At 44.8% G+C, this 19,511-nt stretch overlaps 1 protein-coding gene across 3 annotated transcripts in view; it reads right to left on the reverse strand.

Moving 5' to 3' along the window:
* sfi1 (SFI1 centrin binding protein) overlaps positions 1–19,511 on the reverse strand; it is a 209,556-nt gene that overhangs the window by 155,072 nt on the left and 34,973 nt on the right. For all 3 annotated transcript variants that reach the window (XR_011594118.1, XM_070887562.1, XM_070887563.1), the window contains exons 5-6: positions 14,032–14,142; positions 8,555–8,649 (exon numbers count right to left, since the gene is read on the reverse strand). Coding sequence is in view for 2 of the 3 variants with exons in the window: in XM_070887562.1 (XP_070743663.1) it covers positions 8,555–8,649; positions 14,032–14,142 (206 nt within the window). In the remaining variant the exon portion in view is untranslated. The remainder of the gene's footprint in view (positions 1–8,554; positions 8,650–14,031; positions 14,143–19,511) is intronic.

Here is a 19,511-nt window from a genome sequence, read left to right on the forward strand (position 1 = left end):
TCTCTGGGCCGGGTGCAAAGCCATGTGAAGTTTGCAGTGCTGCGCAGTGAGATGCCTAGCACTGGCGAGCAGACAGGGCCCTCCCCTTTCATTAAATGCAAAGGCTAAGCTGTCAACTCTGCGGGTGGGAAACGGGGCCATCGCTGGACCACCAGGGAGCAGGGTGCCGTGGCAGCAGCCTGGCACACAAGCGGAAGCGGACCCCGCAATCTACAAACAAGGTGACCACGTCTGGTCGGCCATTTTTTCTCCTGCCGCACCTCCACTTTAATTTTCGCCCCGCGAGCAGCCTACAGCCCGGAATGTGCCCCGTGAAGCTGTCGCAGGCATTGCCCACAACAGCTTTATGGGGCGCTACCAAATTTTCACTCCGGGGAGAAAACAGATCGCTGCTTTCGGTGTTGACGTCATCATCGCCGGCGCAGCGGCATGGGGCGCTACTGTTAGGAGCGGGGCGCTACCAGTTACCGGCGGCGCTACACTACTGTGGGTGTCGGTAGCGGTGCCACGCCCCATTAGCGCCCCCACCCCCCCAGGGGTGCAAACGACACGAATCTTTCCTCTTATGTCTTGGACATGATCTTACACCCCCTGCCTACAATACAGGTGACTTCACACTGCAGAGTTTACCTTGACAAGATTGCCAATATTGCTTCCATCAATGAAACTAGTTGTGTGATGAACCTAAGAATGTTGTGCTTTCATTCTAAGCTTCTGCACAGGAGCACAAAATGAGCCACAGCAAAATGACAATTATCATATTTTCTCACTGCCAACATTTTTTTCCAAATGTTCAGAATGCAAACAGTGTTTACTCCCCACTGAAAAACTTGAATTAAAAAAAGAGGTGTATTTTGATTCTTCCAAGTGTAGTTTACATGGCATTAGTCCACACATTTATAAGTTCAATATCTGAGAGGAAGAATTGTCATAAAAAATGTTCTTGTAAATTAAAAATTCAAATTCACTGAGTCCACAAAAATCGATGTTCGTGTTCTGTACTCTCAATATAATAATCGGCACCTTCACACCCAAAATGCCCACTAGATGTCATCGCGACCCCTTATAAACAGATTTTGGTCTTAAAAAATTGTAAAAGTTGGAACTACACAGAAGGTCCAGTCAGCATCTGTATAGGAAAAGACACTTCAGGTGAACTGGAGAACTTTTGTCACTTCTGACAAATAAGTTACACCCAAAATGTTAAGCAAGCTTTTCTTTTTATAAATGTTACACACTGTTAAATACCTACAATGGATACTAGACTATACGTCACAATATGTCTCCTAATATTCATGCAATCACAAGCGACTGCTACTTTCCAGCTCAGTGGTGATCTCAAACAATGGAGATCATACAGTCCCATAATGCGCAGCAGCAAAGTAAACACCTTATTGACAGTATATGTCACTGTTCACTATGGGATTGCTTCTTTCGCAGCATGCATAAAAGGATCCTGCTTACCTTCAATGGATGGAATACAACTTTCCTTCAGTGGGATGATTAAAGTATGTTTTAACACACTATTGTGAAGGGAACCTGCTCAATCTTACATTGCATCACTGAGTTATCTTACACCAGTTAAAGTTCACAATTTAGCTCCTTAGTCATTAATTCACTAAACTTCAAATTTGACATACATGTACTGGAGGAGACGGAGAGAGAGTTACAGGAACAATTCCAAGTGTAATGGGAAGAGGGAACTTAAGTCCTACAGTTTAGAAAGAAGAGAGTTTAAAGCATGAGTGAGAGGAAGCTCATGAGGTATAGATAGTGTTAAACAGAATTGGCTCAGTGGTAGGTAGCACTCTTGCTGAGTCAGAATGCTGTGGGTTCAAGACCCACTCCACAGAGTACAACGTAAAGTCTAGCTGACACTTCAATGAAGTACAGAGGGTGCTGCACTGTCAAATGAGAAGTTAAACTGAGGCTCTGTCTGCCCTCTCAGGTGGATGTAAAAGATCCCATGACACTATTTCGTAGAGGAGCAAGGGAATTCTCCCCAATGTCCTGGTAATAAGCCAATATTTATCCCTCAACCAACATCAGAGAGAGATTATCTGGTCATTTTCATATTGCTGTTTGTTGGACGTTGCTGTGCGCAAACTGGCTGTCGCATTTTTTACATTACAACAGTGACTACACTTCAAAAGTATTTCATGGGCTGTAAAGTGCTTTGGGGCACCCTGGGGTTATGAAAGGCGCTCTATAAATACTTTCTATTCTATTCTTTAGATAATATTCAATCAGAATATTTCTCCAAGGTGAGTCAGGACAGCAAAACTGAAAGATTAATTATCCAAAAATCTTTACTCAATTTGGAATAATTTACATGGTAAGGTAGTGGAGTCAAAATGCAGTTGGATGCTCGGCTGGGTGAGATAGAGTACTAAAGGGATGAGTGGGGCTAAGAACCTTCTCATTCTTGGCTTTTCTTATGTTTTTTTACATGCCATTAATCAGTGCCAACAAATAACAGGCAGTTTTCAACTTAATGCTCTTGTTTTCAAAGCAAATGTTGTATTCCATCATACAACTGATCCTTCAGATGGGTCTGACATTATCTTTCTTGGCTGACTCACTTCTCTGCTTCATCCACAAGTGACAAAATAAAATCACACAGTATTTATCCCCAGACTCCAGAGCTACCTTTCACCTCGCTTCCTGTAAAGACTATTCCATTCTCCCAGTTTCTCCATTTCCATCGCAGCTGTTCATACAAGTGCTTCCAATATGTCTTCCTTTTTCCTCAACCGAGAATTCCTCTCGACTGCGGTTGACATGGCCCTCAGCCGTGTCCGTTCTATTTCCCGCACTTCTGCCCTCACCCCTTGCTCCCTCCCAGAACCACGATAGGGTTCCCCTCGTCACCTTTCACCCCACCAGCCTCCACATTCAACGGATCATCCTCCGCCATTTCCGCCACCTCCAGTGTGATCCCACCACGAAACAAATCTTTCCCTGCCCTCCCCTTTCAGTATTCCGAAGGGACCGTTCCCTCCACGACACCCTGGTCCACTCCTCAATCACCCCAACACGCCTCCTCTTCCCACGGCACCTTCCCGTGCAAGCGCAGGAACTGCAACACCTGCCCTTTTAGTTCCCACCGTCCAGGGCCCCAAACACTCCTTCCAGGTGAAACAGCGATTTACTTGTACTTCTTTCAATTTAACATATTGTATTCGCTGCTCACGATGCGGTCTCCTCTACATTGGGGAGACCAAATGCAGATTGGGTGGCCGCTTTGCGGAACACCTTCGTTCAGTCCGCAAGTGTGACCCTAAGCTTCCGGTCGCCTGTCATTTTTAATTCTCGGCTCCACGCCCAATCCGACCTCTCTTGTCCTTGGCCTCTTACACTGATCCAACAAAGCTCAACGCCAGCTTGAGTAACGGCACACCATCTTTCGATTCTGCACTTTACAGCCTTCTGGACTCAACATTGAATTCAACAATTTCAGATCATAACTGTTATATATGTGGACTTGTATTTACGCTGTACTGCCACCAGAGGGCTCATCCCCTAGAGTCCCTAGGGATCCCATAGTCCCTTGGGAGCACAGGTATTTAAGGAGGCTTCACAGGTTGGAGTGGCACTCTGGAGACCTGCAATAAACGACTAAGATCACACTTTACTTTGAGCTCAGTGTTCAGTCTCACTCTTTCTCCATACACAACAATAACCTCTGCCCCATTTTCCCATTTTTTCCAGACAGTCGCTGTTGTTGATTCTGCTATTACCATTTTCCCATTTTTTCCGGACAGCAGCTGTTGTTGATTCTGCTATTACCATTTCTTTTGTTTCTTTACTTGTTCCATTACCATCTCCTTTTGCTTTGTACAATCATAGCTTTTGTCTCTCTAATCTCTCCTGCCTTCCACCCTATCACAGACCTTCCCTTTTGTTCTTTCCTCCCCTCCCCCTGCACTTGTTTGAAACATCTTATATTTCGAACTTTTTCCAGTTCTGACAAAACCTGAAATGTTAGCCCTGTTTCTCTCTCCACAGATGCTGCCTGACCTGCTGAGTATTTCCAGCATTTTGTGTTTTTATTTCAGATTTCCAGCATCCACAGTATTTTGCTTTTGTATCACACAGTATTTTGCTGTTTTCGGCCAATTAACTTTTTAAAGTATAGTGACTGTTGTAATGTAATAATGTTGTAATGTAGGAAACACAGCAGCCAATTTGCACTCAGCAAGATTCCACAAATAGCAATGAGATAATGACAAGCAATGTTCCCTGCAAGCTGTGCTTTGTTCTGCATGGCCTGTTTCTTTTAATGCGCGGTCCCTTTAAATTTCTGCGTGGTAGTTACAGTGTAAAAGCCGGTGAGTGGCCTATGCGGTAGCTTTGAGGGTCGTGATCGGGGCCCAGGAGAGGCTGGAGTTTAGTATTTTGATATTTCGAATAACAGTGTTGATATTTGCTGTCTCCAAGATAAGAGGAGACTAATTGATGTCCTGTTTCTGGCTGCTCCATTTTTGATCAGGGCAGAGGAGCAGTAAGAGATCAGGGCCCAGGAGCGTTGTGATCGGAGCCCAGGAGAGGCGAGGGTTTGAGACCCAGAAGAGGCGAGGGCCCAGGGCCAGCCCACACTGCGATCTGCGGATAGTAAGTAGGAGCATGCGTGCGCACTAGGTCCGTGCAGCAGAGCTTGGTCTCCAGTCGTTTTGGTGAACCCTTGCCGCTGGATCAAGACCCCTAGATCTATCAAGCCCGTGTAGTGGTAACGGCCACCCAACGTTAAAAGAATCCATGCACAGGCATCTTCCACCCTTCAGTATACAGTTCGGGACCTAGATTGTCAGGTCCCGCATTGAAACGCCTGTGAACTCATCCCTTTTTGTTGTGGAAGCAGGTCATCTTCGATACGAGGGCCTGCCTAATACTACTAGCTTTGAGATTACTGCACCGCACAGTTGCGTACCTTATTAGCAGGAACACTGATGACCAGATAATCTGCTTTTTTAGTGATGTAGGTTGAAGGCTAAATACTGGCCAGGATAATATTTCACTGCTCTCCTTTAAATAGTGCTGAGAGATTTTCTACGTCCACCCGAGTGGGCAGACAGGGCCTTGATTTAATATCTCATCCAAAAGATGGCACCTCCGACAGTGCAACACTCCCTCAGTACTGGAGTGTCAGCCTAGATTATGTGCCCAAGTCTGACTTGTAGACATGAGTGTTACCAACTGAGCCACGGCCGACACTTCAAGGTTGCAGTTTTCCATCGATGAATGTGAACGCTCTATTACTGCTAAATGTGGTTTTGTAATATTTAAGGTTTTGTCTAGTGAGTTGGGTCTTATTATATTCTTTATTTCTGTACTTAACATAATTTCTTGCTGTAAAACATATTCATTTCTTCTTATGTCTCCCTCTGCAGTTCCTTCTGTTTCTTCACTTAGAATCAGAAATTTCCACGAGTTCCATATCGGAACTGCAATTCCGTGCTCGTTGCTAAAACAGTCCTGTTTTGTGCTTTTCGTTTTTCTTTACTGTACTATTAATAAGAACATAAGAGCATAAGAAATAGGAGCAGGAGAAGGCCATACGGCCCCTCGAGCCTGCTCCGCCATTTAATACGATCATGGCTGATCTGATCATGAACTCAGGTCCACTTCCCTGCCCGCTCTCCATAACCCCTTATTCACTTATCGTTCAAGAAACTGTCTATTTCTGTCTTAAATTTATTCAATGTCCCAGCTTCCACAGCTCTCTGAGGCAGCAAATTCCACAGATCCACAACCCTCACAGAAGAAATTTCTTCTCATCTCACTTTTAAATGGGCGGCCCCTTATTCTAAGATTATGCCCTCTAGTTCTAGTCTCCCCTATCAGTGGAAACATCCTCTCTGCATCCACCTTGTCAAGTCCCCTCATAATCTTATACGTATCAATAAGATCACCTTTCATTCTTCTGAATTCCAATGAGTAGAGGCCTCATTAGTCAACCCCCTCATCTCTGGAACCAACCTAGTGAACCTTCTCTGAACTGCCTCCAAAACAAGTATATCCTTTCGTAAATATGGAAACCAAAACTGTACGCAGTATTCCAGGTGTGGCCTCACCAATACCCTGTACAACTGTAGCAAGACTTTCCTGCTTTTATACTCCACCCCCTTTGCAATAAATGCCAAGATTCCATTGGCCTTCCTGATCACTTGCTGTACCTGCATACTAACCTTTTGTGTTTTATGCACAAGTACCCCCCAGGTCCTGCTGTACTGCAGCACTTTGCAATCTTTCTCCATTTAAATAATAACTTACTCTTTGATTTTTTTCTGCCAAAGTGCATGACCTCACACTTTCCAATATTATACTCCATCTACCAAATTTTTGCCCACTCACTTAGCCTTCCTATGTCCTTTTGCAGATTTTGTGTGTCCTCCTCACACATTGCTTTTCCTCCCATCTTTGTATCGTCAGAAAACTTGGCTACGGTACACTCAGTCCCTTCTTCCAAGTCGTTAATATAGATTGTAAATAGTTGGGGTCCCAGCACTGATCCCTGCGGCACCCCACTGGTTACTGATTGCCAACCCGAGAATGAACCATTTATCCCTACTCTCTGTTCTCTGTTAGTTAGCCAATCCTCCATCCATGCTAATATATTACCCCCAACCCCGTGATCTTTTATCTTGTGCAGTAATCTTTTATGTGGCACCTTGTCAAATGTCTTCTGGAAGTCCAAATACACTACATCCACTGGTTCTCCTTTATCCACCCTGTTCGTTATATCCTCATTTCCAGCAAATTTGTCAAACATGACTTCCCCTTCATAAATCCATGCTGACTCTGCCTGACCGAATTTTGCTTTTCCAAATGTCCTGCGACTGCTTCTTTAATAATGGACTCCAACATTTTCCCAACGACAGATGTTAGTCTAACTGGTCTATAGTTTCCTGCTTTTTGTCTGCCTCTTTTTTTTTTTAAATAGGGGCGTTACATTTATAGTTTTCCAATCTGCTAGGACCTTCCCAGAATCCATGGAATTTTGGTAAATCACAACCAGTGCATCCCCAATCCCTGCCACTACTTCTCTGGACATATTTTTGCAGATCTTGTTTTTTTTTTACTTTTGCTTTCCCCATTTTTTTAAGAAAATAAAAGCGTTCCTTCCCCAAACCAGAGAGACGTTCTCTGGCAATAATGAACTCTAATGTCGTTAAAAGGGTACTTAGACTGAAATGAACAAGCCTTCACATTCTGTGGGGAGTTCAGTTCATATCTACTGTGCAAATAAAGCAACTTCAATGCATTTCAATGATGAAGCAGACAGCGAGATGCCGTTTTTGTAAAGCCAACACCAGAGCGACGCAACTTCTGAATATATGACTTTAACAGCGCACCTGCTCCTCATCTGAAGTTGCTGTACCATTTGCACATAAATAACGGTGAGCGCTATTAGCTTCACCATTGTTTGGGTAGCGTGGAGGCCCCGAGCTGCGAGAGACCATCAGCGGCAGGTCGGGGCTACAAAAGGAACGACGAGCGGCGGCCATGGACAGCGTGGAGGCATACCACTCCAGGGAGCAGCATGTGCTGGTGCAGGAGTGACGACATCAAGGTCCAGGTCGGTGATTGGAGCGTGAACAGGTACTGCAGGAGCGGCGAGGTCGGGGCGAAGGAGCGGCGAGAGACTGTAGAGGGATGGGATCGGGGCCCAGGGGAGGCGTGAGTTCAGGCCCAGAAGAGGCGAGGGCCCAGGGGCAGCACGGGCCAGCCCACACTGCAATATGTGTGCGCACTAGGTCCATGCAGCAGAGCTGGTCTCCAGTCGTCTTGGGTAATCCTTGCCACTGGACCAAGACCTAGCTCTGTCAAGCCCGTGTGGTGGCTGGTGTGCAACGGCTACCACACGTTAAAAAAAATCCACGCACAGGCATATTCCACCCTTGAGGATGTAGTTCGGATCCTTCATTGAAACACCTGTGAACTCATCCTCTTTTGGCGTGGAAGCAAGTCATCCTCGTTTCGAGGGACCGCCTATGATGATGATGATGTTTGGACATCAAATTACGGCTCATTATTCTGCTGCTAACATAGAGCAGTGTTTAAACTGGCCTGTTCTTTTATTAGCCACCAATTGCTCATCGTCATAGGCAGTCCCTCTAAGCGAGGATGACTTGCTTCCATGCCAAAAAGGTATGAGTTCACAGGTGTTTCAATGAAGGACCTGATATTCCAGGTCCTGAACTACATGTTGAAGGGGTGAAGAGGACTGCGCGTGGATTTTTTTAACGTGGGGTGACCGTTGCACACCAGCCACCACATGGGCTTGACAGAGCTGGGTCTTTATCCAGTGGCAAGGGTTAACCAGGAAGACTGGAAACCAGCTCTGCTGCACGGATCTAGTGCGCACACATATCGCAGTACCAATTGCTACAAATTAACAAAGCCCATGATCTCCAAGAGTTGTTTGATCAAGGAACTTTGTAGATTGGAATGTTGGTCAGGTTCAGTTCAGAACAACCCAGCATTATTGTGTGTCTGAAAATTGAGTTTATCCAAGATTCCCTCATCAATTATAAGCATCTCCATCTCATACCGTGTGAAATCACCATCCTGTACTTTGTTTTCTTCTTCTGCTGTTGAACGATGTAGGTCTGCCAGGCTCTCCATGTCTGATTGTATACATAGTACCTGTTACGGGTAGGAATGCGGCAGATTACATAAACAGAATGGAGCTTCAATCGGAAGCATTTCCTATCCAGTTCCCTTATTACCATTGTCACTCCCCACCAAAATACCAGTATCTGACCCTTTCTGCAGTACAGCTCCAGACACTGACTGTATTCTGCTACCTTGCCAAGTGCCAATATCCATGCATGAACACAGTTACTCAGCAAAAATCGGGAATGAAACCCGGAGTGTATGATCAGCGTGTTTATGCAATATATCAAGCGTTGCTAATTTGGTCACTCAATAATTTCATTTTGTAATTTAGACGGTTGGCTTAGCAATCCATGGTCACACATCAAACAAAAACTTATACATGGTAGTAAAGTGTCATTAACTGAAAACACTGTCATGTTACCCCCCTGTTGGCTCTTCGACTGCGGGGTATCACAACTGAACACATATCCTATATTTTCCCGACATGCACTTTCCAACATATGTCACTCGCAGAAGCGCTGGGTGATTTCCCTCAAAACTGCCTTCCCTAGCCCAGAATAGAGTGGCCAACATTATGCATCCCTGCTGCCACCTGGGCGGGTTACGCATCAAAAATCGGGAATGAAACCCGGAGTGTATGATCAGCCTGTTTATGCAATATATCAAGCGTTGATAATTTGGTCACTCAATAATTTCATTTTGTAATTTAAACGGTTGGCTTAGCAATCCATGGTCACACATCAAACCAAAACTGAAACATGGTAGTAAAGTGTCATTAACTGAAAACACTGCATGTTAACCCCTCACCCCCGCCCCCCCGCCCCCCCACCCCCTTAGGTCAGTTGTTAAATGCAATGGCAAGTGGAGAACTAAAGCATACAGACTGGGAACAGCTGGGGTTCAATCCCCAGGGTGTACTCAGTTAACTGTGGGAGGGTTAGAAACATACAAAAATAGAAACATAGAAAATAGGTGCAGGAGTAGGCCATTCGGCCCTTCGAGCCTGCACCGCCATTCAATGAGTTCATGGCTGAACATGCAACTTCAGTACCCCATTCCTGCTTTCTCACCATACCCCTTGATCCCCCTAGTAGTAAGGACTACATCTAACTCCTTTTTGAATATATTTAGTGAATTGGCCTCAACAACTTTCTGTGGTAGAGAATTCCACAGGTTCACCACTCTCTGGGTGAAGAAGTTTCTCCTCATCTCGGTCCTAAATGGCTTACCCCTTATCCTTCGACTGTGATCCTAGTTCTGGACTTCCCCAACATTGGGAACATTCTTCCTGCATCTAACCTGTCTAAACCCATCAGAATTTTAAACGTTTCTATGAGATCCCCTCTCATTCTTCTGAACTCCAGTGAATACAAGCCCAGTTGATCCATCTTTCTTGATATGTCAGTCCCACCATCTCGGGAATCAGTCTGGTGAACCTTCGCTGCACTCCCTCAATAGCAAGAATGTCCTTCCTCAAGTTAGGAGACCAAAACTGTACACAATACTCCAGGTGTGGCCTCACCAAGGCCGTATACAACTGTAGTAACACCTCCCTGCTCCTGTACTCAAATCCCCTCGCTATGAAGACCAACATGCCAGTTGCTTTCTTAACAGCCTGCTGTACCTGCATGCTAACCTTCAATGACTGATGTACCATGACACCCAGGTCTCGTTGCATCTCCCCTTTTCCTAATCTGTCACCATTCAGATAATAGTCTGTCTCTCTGTTTTAACCTCACATTTATCCACATTATATTTCATCTGCCATGTATTTGCCCGCTTACCTAACCTATCCAAGTCACTCTGCAGCCTCATAGCATCTTCCTCGCAGCTCACACTGCCACCCAACTTAGTGTCATCCGCAAATTTGGAGATACTACATTTAATCCCCTCGTCCAAATCATTAATCTACAATGTAAACAGCTGGGGCCCCAGCACAGAACCTTGCGGTACCCCACTAGTCACTGCCTGCCATTCTGAAAAGTACCCATTTACTCCTATTCTTTGCTTCCTGTCTGACAACCAGTTCTCAATCCACGTCAGCACACTACCCCCAATCCCATGTGCTTTAACTTTGCACATTAATCTCCTGTGTGGGACCTTGTCGAAAGCCTTCTGAAAGTCCAAATTCACCACATCAACTGGCTCCCCCTTGTCCACTCTACTGGAAACATCCTCAAAAAATTCCAGAAGATTTGTCAAGCATGATTTCCCTTTCACAAATCCATGCTGACTTGGACCTATCATGTCACCTCTTTCCAAATGCACTGCTATGACATCCTTAATAATTGATTCCATCATTTTACCCACTACCGATGTCAGGCTGACCGGTCTATAATTCCTTGTTTTCTCTCTCCCTCCTTTTTTAAAAAGTGGGGTTACATTGGCTATCCTCCACTCCATAGGAACTGATCCAGAGTCTACGGAATGTTGGAAAATGACTGTCAATGCATCCGCTATTTCCAAGGCCACCTCCTTAAGTACTCTGGGATGCAGTCCATCAGACCCTGGGGATTTATCGACCTTCAATCCCATCAATTTCCCCAACACAATTTCCCGACTAAAGGATTTCCCTCAGTTCCTCCTTCTTACTAGACCCTCTGACCCCTTTTATATCCAGAAGGTTGTTTGTGTCCTCCTTAGTGAATACCGAACCAAAGTACTTGTTCAATTGGTCCGCCATTTCTTTGTTCCCAGTTATGACTTCCCCTGATTCTGACTGCAGGGGACCTACGTTTGTCTTTACTAACCTTTTTCTCTTTACATATCTATCGAAGCTTTTGCAGTCCGTCTTTATGTTCCCTGCAAGCTTCCTCTCGTACTCTATTTTCCCTGCCCTAACCAAACCCTTTGTCCTCCTCTGCTGAGTTCTAAATTTCTCCCAGTCCCCGGGTTCGCTGCTATTTCTGGCCAATTTGTATGCCACTTCCATGGCTTTAATACTATCCCTGATTTCCCTTGATAGCCACGGTTGAGCCACCTTCCCTTTTTTATTTTTACGCCAGACAGGGATGTACAATTGTTGTAGTTCATCCATGCGGTCTCTAAATGTCTGCCATTGCCCATCCACTGTCAACCGCTTAAGTATCATTCGCCAATCTATCCTAGCTAATTCACACCTCATACCTTCAAAGTTACCCTTCTTTAAGTTCTGGACCATGGTCTCTGAATTAACTGTTTCATTCTCCATTCTAATGTAGAATTCCACCATATTATGGTCACTCTTACCCAAGGGGCCTCGCACAACGAGATTGCTAATTAATCCTCTCTCATTACATAACACCTAGTCTAAGATGGCCTGCCCCCTAGTTGGTTCCTTGACATATTGGTCTAGAAAACCATCCCTTATGCACGCCAGGAAATCCTCCTCCACTGTATTGTTTCCAGTTTGGTTAGCCCAATCTATATGCATATTAAAGTCACCCATGATAACTGCTGCACCTTTATTGCATGCACCCCTAATTTCCTGTTTGATGCCCTCCCCAACATCACTACTACTGTTTGGTGGTCTGTACACAACTCCCACGAACGTTTTCTGCCCCTTGGTATTCCGTAGCTCCACCCATACCGATTCCACATCATCCAAGCTAATGTCTTTCCTCACAATTGCATTAATTTCCTCTTTAACCAGCCACCTCGCCTCCTTTTCTTTTCTGCCTATCCTTCCTAAATGTTGAATACCCTTGGATGTTGAGTTCCCAGCCTTGGTCACCCTGGAGCCATGTCTCCATGATGCCAACCACACCGTATCCGTTAACTGCTATCTGCACAGTTAATTCGTCCACCTTATTCCGAATACTCTTCGCATTGAGGCACAGAGCCTTCAGGCTTGCCTTTTTAACGCACTTAGACCCTTTAGAATTTTGCTGCAAAGAGGCCCTTTTTGTTTTTTGCCTTGGGTTTCTCTGCCCTCTACTTTTACTCATCTCCTTTATGTCTTTTGCTTCTGTCTCAATTTTGTCTCCCTCTGTCTCCCTGCATTGGTTCCCATCCCCCTGCCATATCAGTTTAACTCCTTCCCAACAGCACTAGCAAACACTCCTCCTAGGACATTGGTTCCGGTCCTGCCTCGGTACAGACCGTCCGGTTTGTACTGGTCCCACTTCCCCCAGAACCGGTTCGAATGTCCCAGGAATTTGAATCCCTCCCTGCTGCACCACTGCTCAAGCCACGTATTCATCTGAGCTATCCTGCGATTCCTACTCTGACTAGCATGTGGCACTGGTAGCAATCCCGAGATTACTACTTTTGAGGTCCTACTTTTTAATTTAGCTCCAAGCTCCTTAAATTCATCTCGTAGGACCTCATCCCGTTTTTTACCTATATCGTTGGCACCAATGTGCACCACGACAACTGGCTGTTCACCCTCCCTTTTCAGAATGTCCTGCACCCGCTCCGAGACATCCTTGACCCTTGCACCAGGGAGGCAACATACCATCCTGGAGTCTCGGTTGCGGCCGCAGAAACGCCTATCTATTCCCCTTACAATTGAATCCCCTATCACTATCGCTCTCCCACTCTTTTTCCTGCCCTCCAGTGCAGCAGAGCCAGCCATGGTGCCATGAACTTGTCTGCTGCTGCTCTCCCCTGATGAGACATCCCCCTCAACAGTACTCAAAGCGGTTGCTGCTGTTGGCCTCAATAACCCTGAACTAGGAAGGGTCATTGATGCCAACTGTAGGGTTTCCATCCCTGATCACGATCATGAGAATTCTGCTGGAATGTGCATGTGCACACATATATTCTCTCCTCTTTCTCTCTCACACACACACACACCAGATAAGGACAGAATCCGGCATGACTGTGGTGTGATGCCTTCCATGGTCTAAGTAATTTGTCAGAGCTCACAGTCTGGGCTTACATATAAAGAAGAATCACATGGATGAGGTACCCGAGGACTGGCGGAATGTGTGGAACTGCATCCTAGAAAGAAATTGGATCTTTACAAGAAAAGGGGAGAAAACTAGAAAGAGGAATGAAATAAAAGAGCACGCCACACTATATAGCTTCTTTGGTGAAACAATCCGCATTACACGTATTTTCAATCACTGGTTACTGGTTATTTCGTGTCTTCAGTTAAATGATCAATCAAGGGGATTGGTGTTCTAGCACGTGGTGATAAATATTATTTTTTAGAACAATGTACAACATTCTATATAAAACACTTCCAAGAAAATCATTTCCCTTGAAGAACCAGCAGCATCCCGAGTAAGATGATCTCAGCGGGGCAGTGCTTCAGGCTCTGTGAATGGCCTCATTAGCCAAGGTTCCTGCTCTTGCACACTATCCAGCAATCGTCGTTGATACCCTTCTGCCATTTGGGTGAGGTATCGGGGGTACGTTTGGCACCAGTGAGACCGTACCCGAGCCAAGGGCGGGGCGCGCGGGGGAATAATAAAAAACAGCTACCTGTGATGACAGTCCGCTCGAACCATTAGTTTCCATTCGATCCGCACACTCCACCATTGATCCTTCCATTCATCAAATGCTTTACTCAACACTGCATGACGATAGTGGGATCTGCCAAAACGAACACCATACATTTTGAAAAGGTCGTATCTCTTAACGGCCGATTGAAGTTTCATTAAAAGGATACAAAGTGCATGTGTAGCAGAGTATCATACAGCATTAGGAGGTGGCAATTAGGCCCATCGTGCCTGTGGTACAGCTAGCCAATTAGTCCCATTTCCCTACTCTTTGCCTATAGCCCTGTAAAATGTTTCCCTTCAAATATTTTTCCAAATCCCTTTTGAATGTTACTATTGAATCTTGAATCTGCTTCCAGCGCCCTTTCAGCCAGTGCATCCAGATCACAACAACTCGCTGTGTCAAATCTTTCCTCGTGTCGCCTCTTCTTCTTTTGCCAACCACCTTAAATCTGTATCCACTGGTTACCTGACCTTCTGCCATTGGAAATAGAGTCTGCTTATTTTCTCTATCAAAACTGTTATTGATGTTAAACAACTCGATCAAATCTCCTCTTCACCTTCTCTGCTCCAAGGAAAACAACCCCAGCTTCTCCAGTCTCTCCACATAACTGAAGTCCCTCATCCCTGGTATCATCCTAATAAATCTCTTCTGCACCCTCTCCAAGGCCTTGGCATCCTTCCGGAAGTGTGAGCTGAAGCCTAACCAACGTTTTATAAAGGTTTATAGCATAACCACCTTGCTTCTGTACTCTGTGCTTTTATTAATAAAGCCAAGGATCCCATATACTTTTTTTAGCAGCCATCTCAACGTGTCCTACCACCTTCAAAGATGTGTGTGCAGGTCTCTGTTCCTTCAACCCTTTTAAAATTGTACCCCCTCTCCTCAGTTTTCCTATCAAAATGGATCACTTCACATTTCTCTGCGTGAAGTGTCTGCCAATTTCACCAGTCTGTCAGTTTGGGTGGAGATAAGAAATAATAAGGGAAAGAAGTCACTGGTGGGAGTAGTCTATAGGCCCCCCAACAGTAGCTACACTGTAGGACAGAGTATAAATCAAACAATAATGGAGGCTTGTAAGAAAGGTACTGCAATAATCATGGGCAATATTAATCTTCATATTGATTGGACAAATCAAATTGGCAAAGGTAGCCTTGAGGAAAAGTTCAGAGAGTGTATGAGGATGGTTTCCTGGAACAATATGTTGTGGAACCAACCAGGAAGCAGGCTATTTTAGATCTGGTAATGTGTAATGAGACTGGATTAATGAATTGATCTCAGAGTAAAGGATCCGCTTGGGATTATAGCAGGTAGAATTTTAAATTCGGTTTAAGGGTGAGAAAGCTCGATTTCAAACTATTGTCCCGAGCTTAAATAAAGGCAATTACAAAGGTATGAAGCCAGAGTTGGCTAAAGTGGACTGGGAAAATAGATTAAAAGGTAAGACGGTAGATAAGCAGTGACAAACATTTAAGGATCAAATATATATTCCAGAGAAAAAAGACTAAGAGAAGAATGAACCATCCGTGGCTAACTAAGGAAGTAAAGGATGGTATCAAATTGAAAACAAAAGCATACAATGTTGTGAAGAATAGTGGAAGGTCAGAGGATTGGGAATTTTTTTTTAGAATCCAGCAAAGGACGACTAAAAAAATGATAGAGAAGATAGTTGAGAATAAACTAGCAAAAAATATAAAAAGAGACAGTAAAGAGCTTCGACAGGTATATAAAAAGGAAGAGATTTGCTAAAGTAAACGTTGGCCCCTTAGAGGATGAGACTGGGGAATTAATAATGGGAAACAGGCCAATGGCAGAGACTTTGAACAAATATTTTGTATCGGTCTTCACGGTAGAAGACACTAAAAGCATCCCAATAATTGATAATCAAGGGACTTTGGGGGGGGGGCGGGGGTGGCGGCGAGGGGTGAACTTAAAACAATCACTATCACGAGAGAAAAATTTTAGGCAAACGAATTGGACAAAAGGTGGTCAAGTCCCCTAGACCTGATGGCCTGCATCCTAGGGTCTTAAAAGAAGTGGCTGCAGAGATAGTGGATGCATTAGTTGTAATCTTCCAAAATTCCCTGGAATTTGGAGAGGTTCACGAGGTTGATTCCTGAGATGAAGGGGTTGTCTTATAAGTAAGGTTGAGCAGGTTGAGCCGATACTCATGGAGTTTAGAAGAATATGAGGTTATCTTTTTGAAACGTATAAGATTATGAGGGGGCTTGAAAGGGTAGATACGGAGAGGATGTTTCCCCTCATGGGGGAATCTAGAACGAGGGGGCATAGTTTCAGAATAAGGGGTCGCCCATTTAAAACGGAAACGAGGAAGAATTTCTTCTGAGGGTTGTGAATCTTTGGAATTCTCTACTCCAGAGAGCTGTGGAGGCTGGGTCTTTGAATATATTTAAGGTGAAGATAGACAGATTTTTGAATGATTTATGGGGAGCGGGCAGGGAAGTGGAGTTGAAGCCAAGATGAGATCAGCCATGATCTTATTGAATGGCGGAGCAGGCTCGAGGGGCCAAATGGCCTACTCCTGCTCCTATTTCTAATGTTCTTATGGCCTCCTGAAGTCTGTTACTATCCTCACATTTCTTGCTACATTTCTGAGTTTAATATCATCTTCAAACTTTGAAATTATACCAAGTCCAGGTCATTAATGTATATCAAAAACGTTGTATTTATGCTGCCACTGTCCCTTTAATTCCATGGGCTTTCATTTTGCTAGCACATCTATTATGCTGAGGGAGCACTGCACTGTCGGAGGTGCCGCCTTTCGGATGAGACATTAAACCGAGGCCCCGTCTGCTTTCTCAAGCGGGCGTAAAAGATCCCATGGCACTATTTTGAAGTAGAGCAGGGGAGTTATCCCCGATGTCCTGGCCATATTTATCCCTCAATCAACATAACAAAAACAAATTATCGAGTCATTATCACATTGCTGTTTGTGGGAGCTTGCTGTGCGCAAATTGGCTGCCACATTTCCTTCATTACAACAGTGACTGCACTCCAAAAGTACAACATTGGCTGTAAGACATCCGGTGGTCGTGAAAGGCACTATGGAAATCCAAGTCTTTCTTTCTTATGTGGTACTTTGCCAAATACATCTGTAGATATCCAATTAATACAGCATTAGGTTCAGCGGCAATACCTCCCATAATAAAATAACCTGCCAATACTGGCCATCCAGGATCACACATGAAGAATAACACATTCAACAAGATGTTGGAGGTTAGCCAGCACCCATCAAACAATAGAACAGTGGAGGGAGAGAGAAATTTGGAGCGGGGAGGGAGGGGTGCAGTTTACTTTTTTTTTAAGTATTGATCAATGTTACATTTTTTTTAATCCCTGTTCGTAGAGAAGCAAGAGACATAGGAAAAGGAGTTGACCATTTAGCCCCTCGAACCTCTTCATTCAATTAGATCGTGGCTGATCTGATTCTTGACTCCATCTATCTGCCTTGGTTCCTCAACTCTTAATGCCCTTGCCTAACAAAAACTTATCAATCTCAGTTTTGACATTTTCAATTGACCACCCTCCCCAGCCTCAACAGCTTTTTGCCAGAAGAGAGTTCCAGATTTACACCACCCTTTGTATGAAGAAGTGCTTTCTGACATCAACCCTGAAGGGCCGAGCTCTAATTTTAAGGTTATGCCTCCTTGTTCCTCCAAAAGAAATAGTCTCTCTATCTACCCTATCAAATCCTTTAATCATCTTCAACATCTCAATTAGATCATCCCTTAATCTTTGGTATTTTGGGGAATACAGCCCTAGTCTATGCAATCAGTCTTCATAATTTAACCCTTTTCGCCACAGTATCGTTCTTGTGAATCTACACCTCTACACTGCACCCTCTCCAAGACAAATATATCCTTCCCGAGGCGTGATGCCCAGAACTGATCACAGTACTCTGAATGGAGTCTAAACATAGCTCTGTACAGCTGTAACATAACTTCCATCTTTTGTATTCCACAACTGATGCTGATTATCAACAAGGGCAGACATTGACGACGAGATTCAACACCGCCTCCAATGCACCAGTGCAGCCTTCGGCCGCCTGAGGAAAAGAGTGTTCGAAGATCAGGCCCTTAAATCTGCCACCAAGCTCATGGTCTACAGGACTGTAGTGATTTCCACCCTCCTGTATGGCTCAGAGACACGGACCACATTCAGTGGACATCTCAAATCGCTGGAGAAATACCACCAACGATGTCTCTGCAAGATCCTGCAAATCCCCTGGGAGGACAGACGCACCAACGTTAACGTCCTTGACCAGGCCAACAACCCCAGCATTGAAGCACTGACCACACTCGACCAGCTCCGCTGGGCGGGCCACATTGTTCGCATGCCTGACACAAGACTCCCATACCAAGCGCTCTACTCGAAACTCCTTCACAGCAAACGAGCCAAAGGTGGGCAGAGGAAACATTTCAAGGATACCCTCAAAACTCCCTTGATAAAATGCACATCCCCACCGACACCTGGGAGTCCCTGGCCAAAGACCGCCCTAAATGGAGGAAGTGCATCCGGGAGGGCGCTGAGCACCTCGAGTCTCATCGCCGACAGCATGCAGAAATCAAGCACAGACAGCGGAAGGAGCGTGCGGCAAACCTGTCCCACCCACCCCTTCCCTCAACGACTATCTGTCCCACCTGTGACAGAGACTGTGGTTCTCGTATTGGACTTTTCGATCACCTAAGAACTTACTTTTAGAGTGGAAGCAAGTCTTCCTCGATTCCGAGGGACTGCCTATGATGATGACGATTGCAGGAGAAAAAAACTACTTGTTTCCAGCCATTATTAAACTTGACATTCAGCAGGATCAATATCCAGGTGCAGAAGGATACTGATCCCTCGCTCACGTCTCCGGCAGCTGGTCAGAGAATTGGTGCAAGGAGGTCTCTGGAAAGAATATGGATGCTTTGCAGCAGGCTTCTTTTACACCAGCCAAAAACAGAGAATTTCACCTCTCAGACATGACCTTGTTTTCCCAAAGAAAAACAGAAGATGCTTGAAATTCGCAGCAAGTTGTTGCAATTGATTAAGCGTTAAACATAAGACAACTGCCTTTTTTTGAAATGTCCTCCGGTGCAACTCGCAGAACATTTCAAAGACATGCAGTAATTTCTGGTGCAATTAACTTACGGGTAACATGAATGCAGCGAACTGGTGAGGACGGGTGATGGCCCTGGGAATAGATATTTGTGGACAGGTTTGTACATTGTTTTACTCTCCAACACCTCAGCCAAACCCAACTGAATTCAAATTTTAAAGTCACATTATTCCATTTATATTCATAACTATAATATACAGCAGAAATGTTCCTGTTTGAGGCATGACAGTGCTCTGTTTCTCTCACAATATCATTCTGTTATACAGCCATGCAGTTACTCAATCATAAATGCTGTAACACTTCAAAATTAGTGCATCAACCTGGCACTCTGTACCCACTT

This window comes from Pristiophorus japonicus, chromosome 8, assembly GCF_044704955.1.
Source record: "Pristiophorus japonicus isolate sPriJap1 chromosome 8, sPriJap1.hap1, whole genome shotgun sequence".
Taxonomy (NCBI): domain Eukaryota; kingdom Metazoa; phylum Chordata; class Chondrichthyes; family Pristiophoridae; genus Pristiophorus; species Pristiophorus japonicus.